General features: G+C 39.5%; 1 protein-coding gene across 1 annotated transcript in view; it reads left to right on the top strand.

Annotated features, from left to right (window-relative positions):
• Positions 1–4,008, top strand: part of LOC124798488 (aspartate aminotransferase, mitochondrial) — a 67,005-nt gene extending 62,997 nt beyond the window's left edge. Inside the window, exons 9-10 of the mRNA XM_047261926.1 lie at positions 3,110–3,265; positions 3,380–4,008. Of these exons, the coding sequence (XP_047117882.1) occupies positions 3,110–3,232 (123 nt within the window). The 3' untranslated portion in view covers positions 3,233–3,265; positions 3,380–4,008. The remainder of the gene's footprint in view (positions 1–3,109; positions 3,266–3,379) is intronic.
• The last annotated feature ends 14,816 nt before the right edge of the window (positions 4,009–18,824 follow it).

Here is an 18,824-nt window from a genome sequence, read left to right as displayed (position 1 = left end):
GCCTGCTCCGTGACCTTTGTCAGTTTCCCAAGGATGGTACCCCTTCACTTGTTTATCGTTGGGCATTTTCTGTTCTATGTGCACAAATGAAGGAAGCCACATTTATTTACACTGATGGCTCAAAAACATCATTTGGTGTAGGGAGTGCCTAGGTTGTTGGCGACACCCCAAATCAATTTCGGCTTCCCGACCAGTGTTCGGTTTATACTGCGGAGCTTTACGCTGTTCTCCAGGCTGTCCACTACATCCGCCGCCATCAGCGGATACAGTATGTTATCTGTTCAGATTCTCTCAGCTCTCTCCTCAGTCTCCAAGCTCTTTACCCTGTCCTCCCTCTGGTCCACCGGATTCAGGACTGTCCGCGCTTGCTCCACCTGGGGGGCGTTTCGGTGGCGTTCCTCTGGCTCCCGGGACACGTTGGTATCTGTGTAAATGAGGCGGCCGCTATAGCGGCCAAGGCTGCAGTCTCTCTTCTTCGGCCAGCTATTCAATCGATTCCCTTCGCCGATCTACGGAGCGTTTTATGTCGTCGTGTTGTTATTTTATGGCACGCACATTGGTAGACACTTCCCCATAATAAATTGCGGGACGTGAAAGCTCTTCCTTGTGCTTGGACCTCTTCCTCCCGAACGCGTTGTCAGGAGGAGGTAATTTTAACTAGACTCCGGATAGGGCACTGTCTTTTTAGCCATCGACATCTTTTTAAGCAGTGATCCTCCCCCACTCTGTCCCCACTGCTCTCAGCTGTGGACGGTAAGACACATTTTAATTGAGTGCCCCTATTTTACTCCGTTAAGCGCCCGTCTACAGCTGTCGCCTGATATATCGTCAATTTTAGCAGATGACAAGTGCTCAGCCGATCGCGTTCTCGAGTATATTAGTGCCAGTGAAATGACGTCAGTCATTTGAAGCTTTTTTTGGGGACAACCAACCCCTTTCTGTAGTGGATTTTTAAGCCTTCCTTCTGCTTTTAGTTTCTCCAATTTTTTGAGTTTCATTCCCATTGCTGCTGGTTTCCATTTTCAGTTTATTACTGTTTCCTAAGTCACAGACCGGGCGCTAATGACCATAGCAGTTTTTCGCCTTAAAACAAAAAAAAAAAGAAAAACGAAAAGAAAGTTATATGGGCCACTGAATAAAAATCAGAGGAAGAGAGAGGCCAAATACAGTATATGCGACATAGCTTTAAACAGAGCGAAGACATGGACGTTCTGAAAAGATAATTAAAGAAGGTTGGAAGCACTGGAACTGGGTGTGTGGAGGAAACTGCAGGGTGTAGCTTGGGAAGACTGGGTGAGAAATGACGTGGAGTTAAGAGGAGTTGGAAAGAACAGGAACATGTTAGACGCATTAATAATAAAAAATTAGAAGAATTGGCTAGGCCATATCTTCAGAGAACTGTGCTTACTCCAACAAGGAATTGAAGATGATAAAGGGAAACAGAGGAGGGGAAAATACAACATGTAATGGATATTATCAGGGAGGAAAGCGATAACAACATGGAACTACAGAGAAAACCAGAAGACGGAGAAATGATGTACCGTGCTTTGACCTGCTGGAAAGTAGAACAGTTGCTACTGATTAACTTTAGTTTCTTGTCTTTTATTCTCGATGCCTTCAACATGTTTTTCCAATTTTCTGTGCTTTTCCAGTTGATTTCAGTCATCCTCTTGACTTGATAATGGATTTCCTCTACATTTTAAACAGTGTTATATCTAGTGTTTCTTTGGTCTCTAATCTATGCTCAGCTTCTGTTTTCCCATAGACCTCTAATTCTTCCTGTTTTTTTTTTTTTTGTGTTCTACCATCCTGCATAATTCTTGGACTTCCAGCATTTGCAGTTATCAGTTATGTTATAACTTTGTCTTCTTTTTCTCACTCATGTATTCCCTTGCCTTACCACCTTAATTTTCTTCATTCCTCTGCTTCATATATTTCTGGTGCTTTAGTTTCCGTAAAAACCCTGAAACATTTCAGTAATATCCAGTGTGGATTCTTTTGGAACACTCCTATTTTCAGATATTTTATAAATTTTATAAGAGCCCCTTCCTGTGGATTTTGTGAACGGAGTCATTCTAAAGGCCTAGTAGATGCTACCCGGTCTAGTTTTCACTTTTGTGATTGACATAACTGTGCAGAACAGTATCAGCCCTTGAATTTCAGGTTTTGTGCCAATTTAAATGTCACTGGTATTGTAAGTAGGGTATGTTTTGCCTAGGGACTTTGTGCAGAATGCCAGAAAAGTGGCGAAATGATTAATGTGGGATATTTCATTGTCTACTTGACTTCTTATTTCTACTTTATCTCGTGCTCATTAGACCTTGTGTTGAAATTTTACTTCTTCATACTGATAAGGCCATGGTCAAACTTGACAGATACTCTGAAACACACAAACAAAAAAATCCGCGTAAGACAGTGGCCTAATACAGCTCCTTTCAAAATCTCCTCACATAGATGTTCTAAAATGTAAAAAACGACAGTGCAACTGCAGAAAAATCTTAGTTTGCTTGAAAAATTGTACACCTGATGCTGCCCCTCATGCCTCAATTGTTCCAAAGAACTGATTTAAGTCAGTCATGGCTTGTGTACTTTGGACTCGACTAGAAACATTTCCTGTCAAAACAATACAAAATGGAAAAGAACAAATAAAATAAGGTGAAATACAGAGAAAGAAAATAATTTACACATACAGTTGGTTACAGTAAGAGTGCAGATATGAACAATGAACTGTGGAAATCAGAGAAAAGACTGGTGGATGGCCAAAATTTGCAGATTCCCGGATTTTGAAGTAGTTCTGAGGACGTAACATGAAGTTCTGCTGTTGCAATAAATATAGAATTCTAAAAACATTAATTGACATAAATGCTGTTGGTTTATTTGCAGCCAAAGTAAATATTTTACTTCATTTAAATGGACTTGGAGGAATAAGAATAATTTTTTACACTGACAGCTGTTTGATAAATTATTGTACACTGTACCTTTTTCATGAGGTACTAAAGGAATTATTGAAGAGTTGGCTTGAGGCAGCTACAATTTAGAGTTTCACCTTCAGTAATTTATAGAAGGTTGCCTGTTAAACAAATAATTCACAATTTTTTATATCTTTCAGTCAGAACGTCTGACAAAGGAATTCAGTATCTACCTCACGAAAGATGGCAGAATTTCAATGGCTGGTGTGACAACGAAAAATGTTGAATATCTTGCCCATGGAATACATCAAGTAACAAAATAAAATGGTGTATGCTGTACATGCTGATGAATTCAGGTAACAGTGCTTCAATTCACATATCAGTTAGTATCATTACAATATTTGTTAATGATGTATTTTTTGCTTTGCGTTTTTGTTGTCAGATATAATATGAACTGTCTTTAATTACAGGTCCGTGCAGACCGATATTTTAGACAACCAGTGAGATTGTGATGTGTATTCGTGTTATCTTTAACCTCTTCAATGACAAACTGGAGGTGTCAAGCAATTTTTGTTAGTACCATGTTGTGAAAGTTTTTCCTTGTGGGTTTGATATTATAATTGTCTTGAGTAACTTTTTACAGCAGAAGTCATTTGCAATTATAGGAGATATGTGCAAGACTGCTACACCGCATTTTATGAACTTTTTCTAGTGTTAACATGCTTCAAATAATTGTTTTAAGTGCCACAGTTATAGACGTGTCTTTAGGCATTGATTATTTATGGACTTTTTCTAGTGTTAACGTGCTTCAAATAATTAAGAGCCACAGTTACAGGTGTGTCTTCAGGCATTGATTTTTTAAGAAAAAAAATGATTATTTTTTCCAAACAGTCAGTGAACTATGTTGCATTAACATTAGTAAGCTTTTGCATTTATTAGAGCATTTTATTATATTTGTATTAGTTTATTAGTTACGCTGGCAGATCTTGCACATGTATAATGTATATAAATGTAAGTCCCTCAAAAAATGTGATCAGAAGCTCAGAGATGTAATTATTGTTGTTATATGAAATAGAAATTTTTAAGTTACAAATTAAAACAGTGTTTTATTGCTTCCTGTTGCGGTATCAAATTCTGTCTCCCAAATTCTGAGTGATACATGCAGCTGCATAAATGCCTTTAACTTTAAGTACTTCCTCCAAAGTTTTGCTCTCCTGATATTTTTCATTTGCACATTTAATGTATTTTGTGATTTATTTCATTATTGACCTAAAAGTACTAAGCCAAATCCCAGTCACTGACAAATTATGAAAAATAACAAGTTTTGGGAGCTGAACACTTCTGGCAGTCACCTTCATTCTACCACTAGCCATCAGTCTTCTTGTCCTAGTGAATGGGGGAATAATAGGGAGGAGCCGAAAGAATGAAGAATTACTGGGGAATATTAATGCTTCAAAGAAATAAGGGGAGAAAAGATCCTAGAGTTCCAGGACGGGTTTCAACTTATTATAGTGAACACACATTCATTAACCATGATAGAAGGGATACTTACAAAAGACAAAGGCATAGGAAAGTATCTATTGGACATCGTGCCTTGACAAAATGAAGGACTTGAAAAGACTACAGAGTAGACCCATTAGCATGCACAAGAGGGTAGATTGTTTGAGGGGAAGACTGTAATACACTAATAAAGATGGACTACAAGCATAGTGAAACCAGAGTTACAGCACCTAATTTGAATAATCAAGAATGAAGAAAATAAAATTGTGCAAAACAGTGAACTGTGAATCTTGCAGCATAGGTGTGCCTGGGCATGAAGCAGGAAGTGTGGTGAAGCATATTTGGAATGGATAAGAGATCACCAGAAAGAAAAAGGTGACACTGCATAAAGGAAGTTGAAGATAATTTATCTAGAGAGATGATGTAAAACATCTGTTAACGCTTTCAGTCCCAGGCCCTTTGCAGCATGCATGTCATAGAATCCTGGGCATTTTTGGCATCTCTTTAAGTGGCTACCATTTTGTACATATGATCTTATGTACAAATATGAATATTTTTTTGGGTAGAAAGGTTAAGTTTAATCTAGTTACAAACTATGGCATATTTACTACAAATTCAGCTCATGATCTTTTAAAATTTCAATACATGTTTAGTGTAAAAAAGTTCTGTGTGTTTTTTTATTACTGCAATTAACAATAATTTACCCTTCTATGGTACAATTTGAAACACTCTGGCATGTACAGTTTAACTTTCCGTTTGGCTACCATCCTTTCTTGAAGACTTTCCACTGGACAGTTTTGATTTTTCTGAGCAAACTCCACACACTCTTGTAGGATGCATCTTTTTCATGGAAGAAATTCAATTGGCAAAATGCCTTCCTAGAAGAATGTTCCTACACATGTTTTGAGAGTATCAGTACTACGAAGTATAGCCCCTTTCTTAACAAATTCCTCACCTAATTCCAGAAGAAAGAAATAGTTTCCTCCACCATTCCGTATGCTGTCTCTTGAAATGGTAGTAAGATGAGTTGATCATTCCTGTTGGCACCTCTCTTGTTGAGATTGTGGTCCAGAATGTCTTCAGGTTTTATATTCTTTATTATCCCAGTTTTCCTACAAACATCTACTTCTGTTTCTGTCGTCGTATGAAGACTTGACACACACAGAACATCCTTAGTGTCTTCCCACTTCAGACACAACAAATGTTTCTTCCTCATAAATAGCATCACCTTTCTTTACACTTTTGTTTAGGAAGTTTGCGAAGATCAAATACACATGTTCCGACATCCTTGGTCTTGTTCTCCCATAGAAAATGGAAAACAGCTGTGAACTGTAAGATCTGTCTATTAAATGGCTTGTCACTCGTTGAGGTAGCTAAATAAAGTCTATGAAAAATGGCAGCAACTGAATTGTCCTTGCACGCTTTCTGTTGAAAATTAAGTGTGTAAAACATGCTCCGTCTTTGAATCACATTAGGTAAACAGTTTGATACCATTTTGTCAGGTTCTTAATTTTTAATTTTTTTAATTTTTTTGTGGATATAGAAGATAACTCTTCAACCGAATCGACATGCACCTTCATCAAAGGTACAGTTTTCGTCAGATGAAAACAATGCTGGAAACTGTGAAAGCAGGTAAGTCAGGAAAGGTCTAATTTTTATTTTAATGCATAGGATCATGACCAGGCTATTTTTTTTTTAATTGTATTGTCATTCACATGCAGAAAGACAAGCAAAGAACCCATTTCTAGTCAGAACTGAGCTTGGAAACAGTGTGGAAGCAATGTTATTTGTAGATCAGTAATCAAGCAGTCTTTTTTTCTGTACTGGATACATATGGGTTGTAACAGTGAAGAGCAAATACATTTCATGTCTTTTGCCCCATTTCATGTACTCCATATGCTTGTGGGATCCATGTTATTTGTTAGTCTCATTTTATCTCCAGTGAATTTTTCATACTTTTTAGTTTCTGCCTCGATGTACTACTGTATTGTTGATTTTTTTTTTTGGGGGGGGGGGGGGGGGGGGGGGGGGCTTGGGAAAAATCAGGACTACTGCTGTCATCCACTTCTGCCACACATTCACTTCCTTCTTTGAATTCAGACAGTTATAGCTGCTCATCTAATGTAATTCATCCAAATTCTGCATCTGAAGGTTTTTTCAACACAAATACATCATCTCTTTCATGGAGCTCTGAAGGCAGCACTACATGTGAAGTACCACCTTCATTGTCAGGAAGTGTATTGTGCACTGTTGGAGGTGAAAATTCATCTGAGAACAAAATGGAAATGTAACTTAGCAGATTTCACAAGCAAAATAATGTAGAACTATGGAACAGTGATAGTGGATTGTCGTTGTTTCTGCGTTTGATTCAGAAGCAAAACAATTTATATACATTCAAGAAAATCCACTTTGGAACAAACTTTAAAAGGCTCATTTAAATGCTTCGTGATTTCAATATTCATCAAAAAGTCTGACCTATTTATTGGATAATGTGTTCCTAGTACAAGAAACCCATGAAAACTACAGTACCATGCATAAATGCAGTGGTTTTGGACAAGTGAGGGTTATCCTTGAAATGCTGAAATAACACCAGAAACATCCACACTAGTGCAACACCATGTGGAGGTCAGCCCCCAGCATGTCCAACCTAAAGGGAACCTTGAGCACAATTAAAACAATGGGGATAGAGGGAGTCTGCTCAAACCAGGGTACGGAAAGCTTGCAGAGCGCCAACTGTAGGAGCTGTTCTCAGGCTTGGGACTCGGTGTAAAGAGCAGATGACTAGAATGGTAGTGTCAGTAGGTTTTCCATCTGACGGAGCAGACTCGGCTGAGTGATACTTAATATCAAGATGAATTAATGAGGTCATAGATATGTAGCAACAATTATAGGTCCGACACGTCTCCAATTGTAATCAAATTGGCATACTACCGCAAAAGAAATTGATAAATATGTGATTTATTGCACAAGCAGTCTGATATCTAGCATGCTGAATCTGTTGACTGGGGTAACATGCAGAAGAATGGAAAGAAAACTTTACACAGTAGGAGCAGAAGTCGTGTCTCTTTGAGGGAAGATAATATAAACAAGAGAATTTGTCAAGTTTGATAAAGACAGACTGCATAACATGGACTTGGTATACGGAGTCCTAAAAGAATGGGGCAAATTAGAGATTAATTCAAAATATGTACATAAACCTAGTAATAAGTGAAAACATGTTAGTGTTATTTTTTACCACCACTGTTGTTTAATCTGTATATCAAAACAAAAATGAAATAGCAAACGGAAATAGAAAAGTGAGGAGGAGATGAGAAACCAATCATAAGGCACACACAACTTGATTCTTAAGACAAGAAACTGTGAAGTCAGAGGGGGGGTGGTTGGATGGAGTTGATAACATGTTTTAACCCAGCATAGATGTTGAGGATGAAGAAAACTGCAGTGGAACAACTGAAAATTAATACAATAATAATAATAATAATAATAACCCCCGTTGAGGCCCGGGAAAAGAATAGGCCTCCGGTATGTTCTGCTAGTCGTAAAAGGCGACGAAAAGAACAAACCACTAATAGGGCTAACCCCCCTTTTAGTGTGATTACTTGGTTCAGGACAGGACTAAAGAAGCCTCGGACAAGCGCCGTCATGGTCGGGGACGACGCTTGAACCCTATGCCCGCCCACAATGGTAACGACACTGCTAGTCAACTGGAAAATGATTTAAATCCAAATAGAGGTGTTTTGCAGGATATGCTTCCTGCAACCACCCTAGAAGGAAAACAGACAGAGGATGAGATGGTCAGATGAAGTTAATCGACACCTCATGTTCTGTTATTACCAAGCAACAAACCTAGGAACCAACACAACTGGATACAGATCACAAGTATACACAACATTTATCACCAGATACCTGGAATTAAAATTTTTAACAGAACGACGACTAGCTGATCAGATCCGTGTAATAATAAAAAATAACAGGATACCCCTGTCAGAATTAGAAAACATCAAACAACAAGTACAACAAATACTGGAACAAAATTATGTGCAATCAGAAGAAGAAGAAGAAGAAGAAAATACAGTAATGGACTCAAACATCCCAGAGAAAACAAACAAAGAACAAAACGCGTCAATTACACAATCAGAGGAAAACGAAATCTTAAGACAGCCACCAGAACAATCACAAATAGAACATGAAGTGACACACATGTTAGATATAGAAGAGAAATTTCAGTTGACATATATAGAATACAAAGACACAAATACAGACATTAGACTATTCTTGCATAGACCGGCAAATAACCCACAAGTTGAAACAACAATAAAAACTATCAACACAATCATACCCAACAAAATAAATGAAAACACAACTTTGGAAGAGTTACAACTACTGGTTTATATAGGAGCACTCACTACATTAAATATACACACTAGGCAGAGATCAGAACCAACCAACACACAGAAGAAACCCACAAAACCAGCATGGCAACACAGGCTACAGATCAGAATTGAAAAACTGAGAAAAGACATCGGGCAGCTAACACAATTTATAAGAAATGAAATGTCAGACAAAAAACGAAAAAGGTTAGGTAAAATCTCACAACAAGAAGCAATAGAGCAATTAGATGAAAAGAAGCATAAATTACAAGCATTGGCCAAACGACTTAGAAGGTACAAAAAAAGTGTACCCCACTCATGGTTACTACAGATATTGGAAATATACAAAGTAGATCCTAAATTGATACAGTTCCTAAACATAGTAATGAAAAACTGGAAAACCACACTTAATATCCAAACAAATTCAGATAATATCACATCACAGCCAATACAGATTAAGCGTGGAATATACCAAGGAGACTCATTAAGTCCTTTCTGGTTCTGTCTTGCTCTGAACCCACTATCCAACATGTTACATAATACAAATTATGGATACAATATTACTGGAACATACCAACACAAAATAACACATTTGCTACACATGGATGGTCAAAAACTACTGGCAGCAACAAATGAACAACTCAACCAATTACTAAAGATAACAGAAGTATTCAGCAATGATATAAATATGGCTTTTGGAACAGACAAATGTAAGAAAAATAGCATAGTCAAGAGAAAACACACTAAACAAGATTATTACATATTGGATAACCACAGCGACTGCATAGAAGTGATGGAAAAACAGATGCCTATAAATATCTAGGATACAGACAAAAAATAGGATTAGATAATAAAAATATTAAAGAACTAAAAAAAAATATAGACAAAGACTAACAAAAATACTGAAAACAGAATTGACAGCAAGAAACAAGACAAAAGCTATAAATACTTACGCTATACCAATATTGACCTATTCATTTGGAGTAGTGAAATGGAGTAACACAGACCTAGAAGCACTCAATACACTTTACACGACCACAATGCCACGAATATAGAATACATCACACACATTCAGCAACAGAAAGGTTCACATTAAGCAGAAAGGAAGGAGGGAGGGGATTTATCGACATAAAAAACCTACATTATGGACAGGTAGACAATTTAAGAAAATTCTTTCTAGAACGAGCAGAAACTAGCAAAATACACAAAGCAATCACTCATATAAATTCATTGGCTACACCACTGCAATTTCATAACCACTTCTACAACCCTTTAGATCACATAACATCAACAGATACGAAGAAAGTAAATTGGAAAAAGAAAACACTACATGGCAAGCAACTGTATCATCTAACACAGCCACATATTGATCAAGACGCATCCAACACATGGTTAAGAAAAGGCAATATATACAGTGAGACGGAAGGATTCATGATTGCAATACAGGATCAAACAATAAACACCAGATATCACAGCAAGCATATTATTGAAGATCCCAATACCACAACAGATAAATGCAGACTTTGCAAACAACAAATAGAAACAGTAGATCACATCACAAGTGGATGTACAATACTAGCAAATACAGAATACACCAGAAGACATGACAATGTAGCAAAAATAATACATTGACAACTTGCCATACAACATAAACTAATAAAACAATATGTTCCCACATACAAGTATGCACCACAAAATGTACTGGAGAATGATGAATACAAATTATACTGGAACAGAACCATTATAACAGATAAAACACCACCACATAACAAACCTGACATCACACTCACCAATAAAAAGAAGAAATTAACGCAACTAATCGAAATATCCATACCCAATACAAAAAATATGCAGAAGATAACAGGAGAAAAAATTGAGCAAGATCACATAAGGTATTTAATGTGAGGAGAACTTCAGAAATAAACTGCACATGAACAAATCTTTCATCAGTAAGAGAGGTTCTGGCTGTAGACTGGAGAAGTAGTTTGTCGGACTGTCTAATGCACACATTTGAACACTGCAATAGATGAAATTGCAGGTAATTTATAATGAATTTGCTGCAATCAATTGCTTTTATAGGTTTTTATTTTTCCGTGAAGACATTTCACGATGCCTAGCATCCCGTCCTCAGCTATTTACATTTGTTTGTCTCATGAAAAATTGTTTCTTCATTTAAGACATTGCAGAAGTTTGCAAAGGAAGTTTCTAAGAGAGCTGCTGGAAACAATTGTAGGTAAGTATAGAAACAGTGTTCATGATAAATCAATAAATGTAAACATCTGAAGATCAGAGGAACATCAAATGAATGTAGTATCAAAAATTTGCGTTTTGAGGCATAATTTGGTGGTGTGCTGTGTTGGGAAAGAAGAGCCATTCAAATTGTTGTCACCACAAAAACATTTGTCATGGATGCTATAGTTTTGAGTTGATGTGCTATGAATGCTGCTGTCATGTCACATCACATGACAAGATAGCCTGCAAGCTTAATCTGTGAATCAGGCCTGCAGGTCACCAAAGGTAGCCCTTGCGTGGTCTAATGTATAGTTTTGTGTAACAGTGGAGTGTGAACTTCAAAAATTTAAAGCGGAGGAAACTGTAGAACTTGAAAAGTGGTGATTAGGATTGAAGAAGAAACACAAATGGACAGATAAAGACAAAATGAAAAACCTGCAAGTGACTGTGTACAAGGAAATATTTGCAATCCTAACAAGTAGATGGGAAAGGTTTGTGAGAAATCAGCTATGATATTCAAAATCATCAGTTGTGCAATAAAAGCAGAACTAAGTGGGTGAGGGGGATTGGCAGATGATTATACTGTAAGGTGTCCATGCTTAGTCTACTTTTTTTTTTCCTCCCCACCCTTGAAGTAGTGCAACTTGCTGGTGGAAATAGTACAGACAACATTGTTGACCTGACAGTTGTGTTACAATGCTGTGAATACTGTATGAAACAGGCAATTCAGTTTCCTTGCTCAACAGTGCATTACGACAAATACCTGTGCTTGAAATTCTACTTGCCTTTATCCCTCAGTTTCATGTAAGTGTTCTGTATGATTTATGTTTTAAGAGACAGTGCTGTCTTCTTTTTGTGCTTGTAAGAAACAGCAGCCACATTTGAAAGCTGATTTGTCCGTAAGTTTGTCTCCTCTATGAAGTCTAATTTTCTAAAGAAATGGAATGGGTGTTATTGTTTTGAATGTTTATATTCTGGTTGCTATGGGTTTGTTAATTGATGGTCATGTTTTATTTGTAGTTCACTGTTGCTATTTGAGTTTACATATTATCATTTTGTCTTTTGGGGATAGTGAGTGAAGCTGTGGACACTAGAAAATGCAGTTACAGGTGGAGAAATTGGAACATTTCCAACATATTCCTGGGTTTGAACTCAATAGAGCAGTGACAGCAGTGGAGGCAGAGTAGAGCCAGTGTTCGTTCACTACACTTGCATGAGTCACTGGAGAGTGCTGCCCTCTCTCGAGTTATTTGTACCTGAGGAGCAATGTCCAGGACGCAATCCCTCCAAGGGTGGCCAACGGAGCATGCCACGATGAAAGGGAGAGCAATTGTAAATGGACACACGGTCAGGTGGCACACCTCGTATGCTAAGGGACGAATATGTATGTTTTTTGTATGTGGTTGTTTTCAATAATAAGTGCTTCTCTACATATGTTGTCATTCTTCGCAATCCGAATGTATCCGAACTATTCTACAGTCATTTGAATTCCTGGTCCTCCAATAAATTGACAATTCAAATTCCCATCTGTGAACGTTCACATTTTGGTCCTCTGGGCTGGAATGTGATGGATTCGATGAGGTAGTGTGCAGCAGCAGCACCAGCAGCAAGCTTCAATTGAGAAGCAGGGGGATGCAACCAGTGTTATCAACACAGCACGTCTGTAAGTTTGGTCTGGTTATCCTGCTTCCTGTAAATACCCACTCATCCGAACTGCCGCTTCTGCACTTGCATGCTAGTGCTAATCTTTCATCTTTCATGATGGATGAAGTGTTAAGAAAGAAACATGTTACCACATGCTCAGTGCTGAAAGCATGCCTCACATGGCTGTTAAAGTTTGCAAACAAATTTGACATAACAGGGAAATCGGACACTGTCGATATTGCTGTCAGGCTAGAACAGTCACCAAAGATCTTGGAGAAGTATGCAGAGGCACAGTTACAGCTTGGATTGTTTGAAGATGTAGACATACATGCTGATGACAGGGAAACCTTTAAAAATGTGGTGTTTGAGATTTTGAGAAAACTGAGAGCAGTGCATGTAAATCATGCCAACACAGTTGACAAGGTGTATTCAGATGTGGGCCTGCCTCGAGTGCATCAAAACGTAGCATCAAGTTGCCCACCGGTGATGTAACACAATTCAAGCATTCTTGTGACACATTTGAGTTTCTCATAGTACATAATGAGGAACTAGAGGACATTACTAATTATCACCATTTGCTTAGTTCATTAACAGGTGAAGCTCAAAATATAATTGATCATCGTCCGGTAACTATCAATAATTTTAAGGTAGCTTTTGATATGGTTTGCATCATATACAATAACCCTTGACTGCGTCAGCGCACCTGCAAAAAATCTTAATGCTGCATCAATGACAAGGACATGTGCAAACGAACTTTGTACACTACTTAACAAGGGTGCAAGTAAAGTGCATGCACATACGGCATTACAACTAGATATATCCCTGCAAGACATAAAGTCACAGCTCCTTACAGAAAAGGTTGACCAGTCTACAAGAACAGAATTTGAAGTCAATCTGAGTGCAATAGCTTTCTGACATTCAAAGAGACGTGTGCTTTTCTCAAAAGTGAATACAAATCGTTGGAAATCCTCAAGGCAACAGTACCACCCTGGCACAGCACATTTGGGAACAAACAGCAGAATGACTCCAATGCCAAGCAGTATGGCCATTCAAGGCAAATCTACATTGCCACTAGTGCTGCTTTGTAATGTGCAACCTGCCTCACATATTACACAAGTGCAGCAAATTCAGTCGTGCCACATGTAGCAAATACAAAGCTATTGTGATGCTCAACAGTTTGTGTTACAGTTGTCTGAAGGGTGGTCATAGGCCTTCTAATTGCAAATCTGTTGCTACGTGCAGAAATACACCACACACAAGATGGAGAAAGGAAGGATTGTCCAAGTGACAAGCAAAACAAGAACAATGAAATACACCTATCACGTACACGTAGTTATTGTGCATTGAAAGTCAGCCCTGGCAAGTGAGTGCTGCTTGCAACAGTGAGAATAAGACTGCAAGATAGCAGTGGCAAATCGCAGACTTGTTGTGCTGTCTTAGAGTCCGGGTCACAGTCTCGCTTTATATTGGAAGCATGCACTCAATGCCTCAGACTTCAACTATGGCACAGCAGAGTGCCGATTCCAAGAATACTCATAACCCTCTCAGAGAAATTGAACACAGTGTCTCTGTTTGAGTCAGCTCCAATACAAACAACTTCATGTTATCTGCTGAATGTTTAGCTTTGCCAAAGATAACTGACATCTTGCAGAAACAAACAATTGATTCCAGTGTGTGGGACTTGCTGAGTGTACAACTCACTGATTCAGAATTTTGGTTACCGGGTAAGGTCGACATGATGCTGGGAGTAGAAGTTTTTCCATACATTCAGAAAACAAGGACCATCTCTATAGGAACTGACCACCCTGTGCATTACTAGGTTGGGTCATGTCAAGGCAGTATCAAACGGTAGAGCAGAACATGTCGGCAAGGCAGCCGATTGTTTCATGCTTTATAAAAATTGACACTGATGTTCAAACATTCTTGAAGAAATTCTGGGATACAGAAAAATGAAACCATGCTGTAATGACGAAAGAAGATAAGCAATGAAAAATGAAAAGTACACTGTGGAACACAAGACTAAAGATTCCACAGGCAGATTTGTTGTCTGTCTTCCATTTCGCAAAGAGCTGAGTCAGTAGGCAGTTCTAACTGCACTGCAGCAAAATGCTTCTTTCAGAACAGAAACAAGCGAGACAAAGGACTCTTAAGGAAAGCTACACAGAATTTATGTGGGAATATGAAGACTTAGGGTATATGGAACCGGTAGCCATGACAGCTGTGATTTCATATGACATGCCACATAATGGTGTCCTTAAGGGGATTTGGAATGCCCTATCCTGACTGTTAAATTTAGGTATTTGGCTTCCCTGTATTTCAGGAACCACTGCAGCCATTGACATGAAACTTTTACATGACATCAAAATGTATGTTCTGAGTCTACTGAACTACGATAATTGCATTTCAGCCACTGCTTGTGAAAATACAATTTTTTAATTATACATAACATTATGTTGTTCTTTTAGTTCAGTAGACTTAGGTTACGTCTGATATTACTCCCTGAAAATCTGAATACTCTACTCGAAGTGTTTCTGAGATTTAGGGAAAAATGCAACAGAAAATGAAAATTTTCAGGAATGGCTTCTAAAGTTTCAAAAAGGCTCTAACTCACTTAATATATGCTTAATTTTTTATTCTTAGTCACTCAGAAGCACTCTGCACCATATTGTATGTCATCCTCTTGATCTTTTTCCAAGTTTTTTCTTATTTTCTTCTTTCTGGATTTCTTAGTGGCCAACTGTGCTGCATATTCTGATTTATCAATGCGAACCTTGTCCATCTGTTCAAGTTCTCTGATGCAGTTTGCTCCAGGATTAATTCCCATATGCTGTAGCACTTTCACCCTACCAATATTGCCATCATTCAAAAGCAATAACAGCGCACTGACCCCCACTTTAGTGTCTTCATTCCAACAAAACCCCATTTTTTGGTAAGCGAGTCCATATATGATTATTGAATGACTCACTGGGATTATGAGCCTGACCATGCAGACACTTCTTCAGTAATTCACGATTTGCCAGGTCTCTGTAAATAAGTTTTCTGATATCCATGACTGCTGCTGGGATGGAATGTTTATGTCTATATGAACTGTTTGAGTACTCAGCTTTGCAGTAATTGCAGCGTGAATCAGGTCCAGGAGGACAAAGGTGGTGTACTGGTTTTGTCTGTGGAAGAAGGTAGCCCATACTGCCTGCTTCAGTTACAACAAATCCTCAGTATTATTTCTAATGGCCTTCCCATAATACTGCTGTAGGTCATCAATCATTTTGTCTGTCAGCCTGCCCCTTATGGTTTTACCATCATAAAGTTTCTTGTCTCTCAAACTTTGTTTCAACTTTCTCAACCTGGTGCCCACACTCTTCTGGACTTGACCTTTATAACACAGCATTCCACAGCCTTGTGTATAAAAAAATTACCAATTTTGTTAGATCTTGAAGTAATGCATGTAAAAATTTTAACATTTTCAACTGGTGTAGATTATATCCCTGTCCTTGTTCCTTCCTCACTGTCATCTCTTTCCCCTGTCTAATTGTTCTTACTTGAGCCGACCTTGCTATCCACATGTTTTCTTGTATTCCTTGCAGTTTTGTTCGCCTTGCCTTGCCTTTTCCATCCTACTTTTTGGTATTTTTGGTTCCCCTTAGGGATTTGACCTCCACATCTAAACCTTCTCTCTCTAGTGTGTGCCATTTGTGAAAGAATTCCCACCCTAGCATCTATGGCATGGATTCCCCTCCCCCCTTCCTCCCCTTTTACTTCCCCACCTTAGCCCTCCTCCACTCCACTAGGTCACGAGCATGTGTAGCCAGTCAATGTGGTGGGGCTGTCGTGTACCCATCTAGCTGAGCCCCCTGACGACACAGGGATCACTCTTCCAATAACTGAGCTGTTGCGTCCCCATGTATGCCTAGGAGTGGTTGCTTGTCACTGTGGAGCATCGGAACTTCCAGGAAAGGTGACCGTGCCAGACAGCCCTAGCTATGGACGAATGGTGCCCATGGGGAGAACCCTTGATCAGAGTGGGTGGTATGAGGGCAGATGCTTTGTGTATGAAATGTATCAAGCTGCAAAAATCTGGCTGTTCTTCTACGGCCTTCTCTTTGGTCGGTAATGGACAATTGAATGCTGCTTCTTATGACCACATGGCCTTTCCTTCCCTTGCTACACTGTGGGAGGAAGGCCAGGTTTGCTGGCTTGTGCTGAAACACTTTCCCCAATACCTGATCTACAGGACAGGTGGGGACACATTCCTTGCCACAAAGCTGTTATTTTTTTGTGGACATATCAAAGACAAATTTGGCAAAGTGACATCTCTCAGTAAGGTGCGGTTGGGTTCCTTGTTGATCAAAACTACTTCTACCATCCAGTCTGCAGCCCTTCAGACTTGTGCTCATCTTGGTCATGTCACAGTGTCCGTTACACTTCACCAGCCTTTGAATATAGTTCAGTGAGTCATTTTCCTTAGGGACCTCATCCTTCAAACTTACAAGAAACTCCCAGCCAACCTGGAATGATGAGACATTCATTTTCTTTAGTGTGTGCAGACAGGTCATAAGGACAATTGCAATGATACTGACTCCTTTATTTGGCTGTTAAGGGAGATAACCTCCTGGAGAAGGTCAAGGTTATGCATTAATGGTATGACATGAAGCCATATGTCCTGCTACCCATGAAGTGCTTTCAGTGTTTGCATTTGGGCACACCTTCCTGATGTATGGAGGAGACACTATGTGTTGAATGTGGACACTCACTCCATGAGGGGAGCCCCTGTGTTCCATCACCCAAGTGGGTTAGTTGTCACGACAACTGCGCTCCACACTCCCAAGACTGTCCAGCTTATATGAAAGAAAAGGAGATCAACGAGTATATGGCCCTTGATGATTTATCCTTGCACTGAGGCTCATCAAAACTATTACTGACTTCATCCTGTGGCCATGACTTCTACACTGATCAGCTAGAACATGACCAGCACCTACCTGATAGCTGGTTTGTCCACCTTTGGTACAGGTAACAGCAGTGACGTGTCATGGCATGGAAGCAGTGAAGCCTTGGTAGGTCACTGGAGGTAGTTTTCACCACATCAGCATGTGAGCCATCACCCCCCCCCTCCCCCCCCCCCCCACACACACACACAGAGGAGGGGAGGGGGGGTCAATGTCTGATGCCACATACTGTCACATCCTAGATATGTTCATTTGGTTTCAGATCTGGTGAGTTTGGGGGCCAGCTCTTCAATTGGAACTCACCACTGTGTTCCTTGAACCACTCCACCTCACTTTTCTTGAAAATTGCCGTAGCATTGGGAAACATGATTCTCATGAAAGGGTGTATGTGATCTGTAACCATTGTTGTCCTTGGCCATCATGGTGCCTTGCACAAGCTCCGCTGGATGCATGGATGCGTGGATGCACATGTGAATATTCCCCAGAGTTTGTCTCCATCCCGCAGTATAGCTGTCAAGGAGCTGCTCCCCTGGATGACGATGGATTTGCACCCTCCTAATGGCATGAAGAAGAAGGTATTGGGATTCACCAGGTGATGCAATGCTCTGCTACTGCACCAGTAACCAGTGCTGATAGTCACAGGCCCATTTCAGCTGTAGTTGCCAAAGTCTTGATGTTAACATTGGCATGTGCCTGGGTCATCTGCTGCGGAGGCCCATTGCTAGGAGTGTCTGGTGCACTGTGTGTTCACAGATTTTTGTACTCTGTTCAGCATTAAAGTCTGATGTTAGCTCTGCCCTGTTTTACCAGTCTGTTGAGCCTACGACATTGGACATCTGTAATGAAGGGTGGGTGCCCAACCCATGACATCTAGACATGGTTTCACCACATGTTGAAGACATGCACCACAGGACTCCTTGATCACCCAATGCATTGCGTAGTTTCCAAAGTGCTTGTGCCGAGGCCATCACAGACCATCACAATCTGTACTCAGTCAAACTCAGACAGGTTGCGCACCTTCCCCATTCTACACGCAGAGAGCATGCTCACTGATACTAATTTCACTGTGCATGTGTCTGACTGTCATTCCTCGCCAGGTGATGATGATGTCGGCTGCACAAGTTTTATATTGATAGTAGGTCAGTGGTCATAATGTTCTGGCTGATTAGTGTACCTCTGCTTCAGGTTCTTTCTCATTCCTTCCTCTTGTATACCCCAGTCCCATC

Source organism: Schistocerca piceifrons, chromosome 5 (genome assembly GCF_021461385.2).
Source record: "Schistocerca piceifrons isolate TAMUIC-IGC-003096 chromosome 5, iqSchPice1.1, whole genome shotgun sequence".
NCBI classification, from domain to species: Eukaryota; Metazoa; Arthropoda; class Insecta; order Orthoptera; family Acrididae; genus Schistocerca; species Schistocerca piceifrons.
This window is presented reverse-complemented; position numbering and strand designations above follow the sequence as displayed.